The sequence below is a fragment of the Lathyrus oleraceus genome, chromosome 5, assembly GCF_024323335.1.
Source record: "Lathyrus oleraceus cultivar Zhongwan6 chromosome 5, CAAS_Psat_ZW6_1.0, whole genome shotgun sequence".
NCBI lineage: Eukaryota > Viridiplantae > Streptophyta > Magnoliopsida > Fabales > Fabaceae > Lathyrus > Lathyrus oleraceus.
In genome coordinates, this window is record NC_066583.1 from 134,281,465 (window position 1) to 134,288,496 (window position 7,032).

Below are 7,032 nucleotides of genomic sequence, written 5' to 3' on the forward strand. Positions count from 1 at the left end.
GTATTGGGTGAGGCGATACCTCCCTAGAGGCGACATATGGTTCTCACCCTTTTGGGGGGCAGCATAAATCCCGCCATTTTCCAGGTATTTTACAAATATAACATTACTATTACATAATAGTGTAGTATAGGTATTATGACATTAATATCAATGAAGGTACAAAAAAAAAATATTATAAGTAGACAGTTATTTTTAGTCAATTGTCGAGTCTTCCACATATTATCTTCGATTAGTTAAATAAAAAACACCCCCACCCCCAGTTATACTTGTGGGCTTCTCCAAGTTAATAAAATATCTGATGTAAATAACATTAACATATGTCACACTTTGTCCATAAAAATGAACGTGTTAACCAAAACTAAGAGGTATGATCTCAATGCACACGCTTTGTGGTATGCAACTCGTGTATCACCATCATCAACCTCTACAGTTGCATCCAGGCGGTGCTCATACAGATCCACCAAAAATGAAAACCTAGCATGACATCCTCTAGTGTCATCTTACTCCTATTGAGTTTTTCCAAAATAAGTCATCATCAAGTCTAATGACTCATGTTTGGTGGTCCTGGAGTAGTTTAATTATTTTCCCTGGATGTGAAGATGAATGAGGCATGAGACATCATCAAATGTGATGGACATCTCACCTATCGGAAAATGAAATGACAACGTCTATGCGTGTCATATATCCACAGAAGTAGACAGTAAACCTTGGTTAATATAACCATTGTCAGTTATGCATAAATCCTACAACCCAGATAGGTGCATGACATTCTGGAACCATGGCTCATTAGTCTGCGTCAACCTTGCAACCTTCCTATCATGGTTGATACACTTTAATATATCACTATAATATAAAAATTAAATACATTGTTAGACAGTTAAATATAATAATACAAATGTTTAAAATAGTAATTAAAATATTTATACTACCTCGACGTCCTGTGCCTAGACGCATGGTCTGGATACAAAGGAAGAAATGCAATGTTTGAGGGCCCTCTTGGGAAACCCTCTGGGGAATGTGGGGCAGCACCAGCTTTTGAGCCATGAGGGGCTTCTAGAGCAGCAACGGACACGTGAATCAGGGAAGACGATGTGTGAGACCCTTGAACTTGTGAAGACAATCCCTCACAAGCAAAAGAAGCCTCTCCAACAGCAAGTCACGAGGGTCTAGATTTCTCTATACAAACAAAAGCATGTTGGAACACTCTACCATGTCTCAACCTTTCCTGATTTTCAGACATTGTTTATGCAATCAAACAAGCACATATGAGAGACGTCATAACATGAAATATAAAAACTAGATGCCAAACCAAAAATCAGATAGCATGTGAATCCGAATTCCAATCTCCGGACTAAGGGTCCATATTGTATAATCTGGACTGCATACGAACCAGAACCAGAGAACATGGAACGGAGTATAGGTGTAATCGGTTTGATTTGGACCGATTTTTGCTCAAAAAATTGTTTGATCGATGATATCTCAATCATTTTGGTTTGGTTCGGTTTTTAGTGTTTTTTAAAAATAGAACCAAATAAAATATGAAAGGAGGTGGAAAGGCAACTTAAGCATAAGCGCCCGAATTCCAATCTCTAGATTAAATCCATATTTTGAAATTTGAATTGGTTTGAAAACTGTGTGGTCTTTATTTCAATTTGAATGTGATCTTTCATACATGTCCGAATTCTAATCTTTTTGAAATTTGGATTGGTGTGAAAACTGTATGGTCTCGATTCCAATTTGGATGTGAGGAATTCTAATCTTTTTGAAATTTGGATTGGTTTGAAAACAGGATGGTCTCGATTCCAATTTGGATGTGATCTTTCAGACAGTCAGAATTCTAATCTTCAGTGTGTTTTAAGATTTTGCCAGTCTGTTTTAAGATCTTGCTTTGAATTCTATCCTCCGGAGTTCTTTAAGATCATTTAGATTTTAAAATCCAAAATTGATAGTTATTTTAAAAGAATTCATAGGATCCAAAATTGATAGTTATTTTAAAAGAATTCATAGGATGCGTGAGTAACACATGTTATGTGATGAATAACCCTTTTTTTTTTCTAAATAAACACTATTGATCTAAGCCAACGGCCGAATGGATTCCCAATATTTAGATTTTTCACTTTTCTAGTTGTCAAGACTCTAGTGTCCCTCGTTGTGATTAATGATACGATAATCGAAACAAAACATGTGAATTACTCCTACTACATTAACAAAACATTGCAAATAAATCAGATCACGTGTTTAAAAAACTTGGAAAAACAAACGAATTATACACTTATTTAAAAAAACTTAGAAATCAAGAAATTAAATGAATAATGCATTTGTTTGGAAACTTAGAAAATGCATAAGCAACAGACTTGAGCATCAGAAAATCATGTCATAAATTGCATCAGAATGCAAGATTAGTGATTGATAAGCTAATCCAAATATGGCTATAGGTGAAAATTTTCTTCAAAAACAAGTGGGAGTATGCTATAGATGAAAAAATTTCTTTGAAAACAGTTGAAAAGTGAAAATTTTCTTTGAAAACAGAGTAGAAGAGTCAACGAATAAAAAGTCTTTAAACAACGTTATTTTGTTCTCAAGTAATTAAATATAAAATTAAAAAGGTAACTCGTGATGTGATGTCACGATTTTTTTTGAATGGGCACCCTAGATTATAACAAGTGTTCACGACTGATACAAATAAAGCTAAAATCCTTACTAGAAAGAAGGGAATCTTAAATTTCCAATTCCATATAATAAAACTTCAGTGTCCTCAATAAAATAGGCAATAATTTGTAAAACACTTAAAAATGGAAGGACAAACTAAAACAGCCCAGGACTCCAGAACTCAACAGACATGAATGCCTAAAATCTCAGAACCCAAAGAGATTGGCAACAAGCACCTTCTTCCTTCATTCATTAACTTATAGAGGAGGAGAAGTTCGATTCTAATTGGCAGTTGAATTTGTTTACTGCTGTTCATCTGCTTTTGGGGCTGCTTCTTTAATTTCATCAGCACCATCATCCTGAAACCAAATAAACGAAGATCAATACATCAATTAAACAAAAAGAAAATATAAATATATGTTGCCCAAGAGCTACACCTAAATAAATACCTGCATGTCAGAGGTCCATAGGGTGAGATTATCACGAAGAAGTTGCATGATCAAAGTGCTATCCTTGTATGATTCCTCTCCAAGGGTATCCAATTCAGCAATAGCTTCATCAAAAGCCTAGTGATTACAAGAGAAAAAGGATTCTTCATGAGTATGTAATATGGCCTAGAACAGAAAAACTCAACTGAATTTGTGCTCTTGCTACTTTTACTCATGAACACTTCATAATGAAATTAAAAAGAATAAGTTCGATGGGGACTACTTGGTAGTACCTTTACTTAATGATTAATTGGTACCACCGGTTCTTAGAGACTAGAACAAGGTGTCAGACATTGATTAGTTGTGAACTACTATTATATTATATAACAATACTTTTTAAACTAACAACCAAAAAATTATTGACAACTCATTTTAGGTATAGGAATAGTAGGACTAATAATGGTACAAAAGTTAGGTCCATGTGTGGTTAGTAGAATCCAAAACGCAACATTAATACTGTATGAAGTAGACTCTAAGTTATTCCAATTAATTGAAACAATAATTGACAACAAGAGTAAAAGATTCCCACCACACAGAGCCCAAACTTCATATTCTATCCAAAAAAATATTCAAATAAAGTTAAAGGAAATAGTAGAAAACAATACAGTAGTAGCATTCAGCCTCTGTAATTCTAACCTGTTTTGCAAGATTGCAGGCACGATCAGGAGAGTTAAGGATTTCATAGTAAAAAACGGAGAAGTTCAGAGCAAGGCCAAGCCTAATTGGATGAGTTGGTGGTAATTCAGCATTTGCAATGTCCTGCCAAACAAAGGATCGCGCTCATCCATCAGAACAACAGAAAATCTTTCAATTACAAATTCACACACATAATATTTCATACACAGCAGATGAAATTCAAATTGACACGAAAATTAAGACGACATGCATAAATGATACATGAATAATCCTTCAATAAACCTCATAAAGCATATAATCATAAATTATCCAGCTAAAAAATTGAGAATCCTAAATTAATTAATTAATATGATCGAGTAGATTTGATAAACAGAGCACGATATGAAAAATTAAGAGTGAGAGTTGCAAATCTGGAGAATATTGAACAGATCTGGATCGTAAAACCGAAGAAAAAACAAAAAGGAAAAGGAAAAAACTAACCTGAGCAGATTTGTAAGCGGCAAGAGTGCTCTCTGCAGCCTCCTTACGCTCGGCTCCGGTCTTAAACTCAGCGAGGTACCTGTGGTAATCTCCCTTCATCTTAAGGTAGAAAACCTTAGAATCGCCAGAGGAAGCTGATGGAATGAGACGAGTATCGAGGAGCTTGAGGATACCGTCGCAGATGTTAGAGAGCTCAGACTCGATTTTAGATCGGTAATCACGGATGACGGCGACGTGATCCTCGTTGCCGCGGCTCTCTTCCTTCTGCTCGATCGACGAAATGATACGCCACGAGGCACGTCTAGCTCCGATCACGTTTTTGTAAGCCACGGAGAGAAGATTCCTCTCCTCCACGGTGAGTTCTTCGCTATCGGCGTTAGCGGAAACCTTTTCCATGAACTCCACCATTTCTTCGTAGCGCTCGGCTTGCTCGGCGAGCTTAGCCATGTAGACGTTCTCTTCCCGAGGAGTATGAGCGGCCGCCATTGTTGAAACCTAGAGAGAGAAAGCGAGATCTGGTTTTAGGGAGTTTAGAGAGAGAAAGCGATTGAGATTGTGAGAGAGAAATAGAAAAGGAGGGCGAAGAGGAAGACGGAAACCACGAAAGGGAAAGGTTGGTTTTTGAGGGAAATGTATCCGATAATTGCGTTTTGGAAAGCGTGGGTGGGGTCGTTATAGAGATTTGATATGAGCCGTTGGATCTATAGTTTTTATTTTTTATATTAGGAAATTCGAAATTATTCGCAATTTGTAACTAAAATAGTAAAAAGGGACAGCTGTATAACGCGGAGTTTTGATACTCTTTTCTTTGTGTCTTTTGTGAACCTAAATCAACTATCTAAAATAAAACATAATTATTATGTATAAAAAATATTTATAATATTTTTTATTTTAAAATTAATATTTATAATTAAATACATCTTATATTATATTAAATTGGATACTTTTCAATAATAATAACAGTCTATAGAAAAACTTCCCATTTTATAAATCAAGACAATATATAACTATTTTATAATAATAAACCCAATTAACTTTCTATTTTACATCACCGTCAAGACATAAATAATTTTATATTAAATATAATTTTTTTTCTTTTTTTATTTTATAATTTTTTAAATGATTATTTAATATAATTAAATTTATAGAATTATTATTTATTTTATAATTAAAATAATATATTATAAATTGATATATATATATATATATATATATATATATATATATATATATATATATATATATATATAAAATATTTTATATTGTATCGAATTGAATATCACTCGATAATGATACATATTAATAACTTTCTATTTTATAAATCACTATCAGAACGTATATATTTTATTTTAATTATTATTGAGGAATTAATTCTTTATTTTTAAATATAAAAAAATATTTTAAATTTATATATATTTAAGTAAATTTTATACTATATTAAATAAATTTATTTTATACTGTATTAAATAAATTTATTGGGGTAACGCACGGCTATTTTGTTTGGTCTTTTTATATTAATTTCCATGGAATAGGGTTCTTTGTTTCTTTTTCTTTGGTCTGAAAATGAACAGTTTGAATTTGAACCTAATAAGGTTGCGATTTTTCTTTTCTTTTTATCGAAAAAGGTTACCAATTCAAAATGATGATGAATCTGGAAAGGAAAATGAATGGGCCAACATGGTCCTAAATGGGCCCGTTTTTGAGATTGGATTCGACGTGCCATTGTTTGGGCCCTTAAAAGTGCTTTTCACTACTTTAGTTGGTCCTTGTTAATTAAGAGGAGTTAATGGCTGGCAGGGTAGGTCATACTAGGCACTTGCAGTGGCACTAGCACTAGTAGATACTGAGAAAAAAAAGTCTGACAGACGTGCCACTAGAATTGGTAACAGCATTTCAAACTATGGAAACCACTTTTACTTCTTGTCTTCCAAGACCAGAATTCATTATTATAAGGAGTTTAAATAAGTTATGGCAATGGTTTGAGAGATGAAGAATCAAAATTTCGCTGGCTGAAAAAAGTTATACCAGAAATTGTAGCTTCAAATTAAAGTTAATTATGAAGATAAAATCAATGTGATGAATAATATTTTAATATGTCACTTTAAAATTATTTTAATATTTATAAAAATAGAATCAAACTTTAGCATATATTATATAGCACTAGTAATATTTAATATATTTTTTAATCCTTTAATTTAATTTAATTTCTTATTTTATTCTTTTAACTAAAAATCGTTAAAACTTAATTCTTTAATTTCATTTTTGTTATACTATTTGGTCATTTCCGTCAATTTATGACCAAAAAAAACGTTAAATTATAGTGATGTGGATCTACACCGAGACTCAAGGTCCAAGTGTGACTCAACATTTGTATTATAACGTGTGGCTCAAGGTCCAAATGTGATTCAAAAGATGAAAAACGTAAATCTAAAAAACTTAAGTGAAAATCCTACTTTATAGTACAAATGTTGAGTCACATTTGGACCTTGAACCTTCTTGTACATTCAAGTTATCATAATTTAACGTTTTGTTTGTTCGAATTTGGCGGAAGAGACCAAATAGATTTATTGAAGTGAAGTTAAGGGATTAACTTGTAGCTTTTTTAGTTAAGAGATTAAAGCGAAATATTAAATTAATTTAATGGATTTGAAGATTATATATGCCTACTATATATATATATATATATATATATATATATATATATATATATATATATATATATATATATATATATATATATATATATATATATATATATATATATATATATATATATATA

The 7,032-nt window shown here is 32.2% G+C and overlaps 1 protein-coding gene across 1 annotated transcript; it reads right to left on the reverse strand.

Moving 5' to 3' along the window:
• Positions 1 to 2,556: 2,556 nt before the first annotated feature.
• Positions 2,557 to 4,916, reverse strand: LOC127078346 (14-3-3-like protein). The gene is made up of 4 exons (NM_001426857.1): positions 4,254 to 4,916; positions 3,774 to 3,896; positions 3,099 to 3,215; positions 2,557 to 3,008 (listed from the first exon to the last, which is right to left on the reverse strand). Exons 1-4 carry the CDS (start codon positions 4,737 to 4,739, stop codon positions 2,952 to 2,954), a joined length of 783 nt encoding a protein of 260 aa, NP_001413786.1. The 5' UTR covers positions 4,740 to 4,916; the 3' UTR covers positions 2,557 to 2,951.
• Positions 4,917 to 7,032: the final 2,116 nt, after the last annotated feature.

Coding starts and splice junctions, on each gene's coding strand:
- LOC127078346 (NM_001426857.1), bottom strand. CDS start 4,739: ATGGCGGCCGCTCATACTCCTCGGGAAGAGAACGTCTACATGGCTAAG. Junction 3,897..4,253: donor CCGCTTACAAATCTGCTCAG/GTTAGTTTTTTC, acceptor TTTGTTTGGCAG/GACATTGCAAATGCTGAATT. Junction 3,009..3,098: donor TATGGACCTCTGACATGCAG/GTATTTATTTAG, acceptor ATTTGGTTTCAG/GATGATGGTGCTGATGAAAT.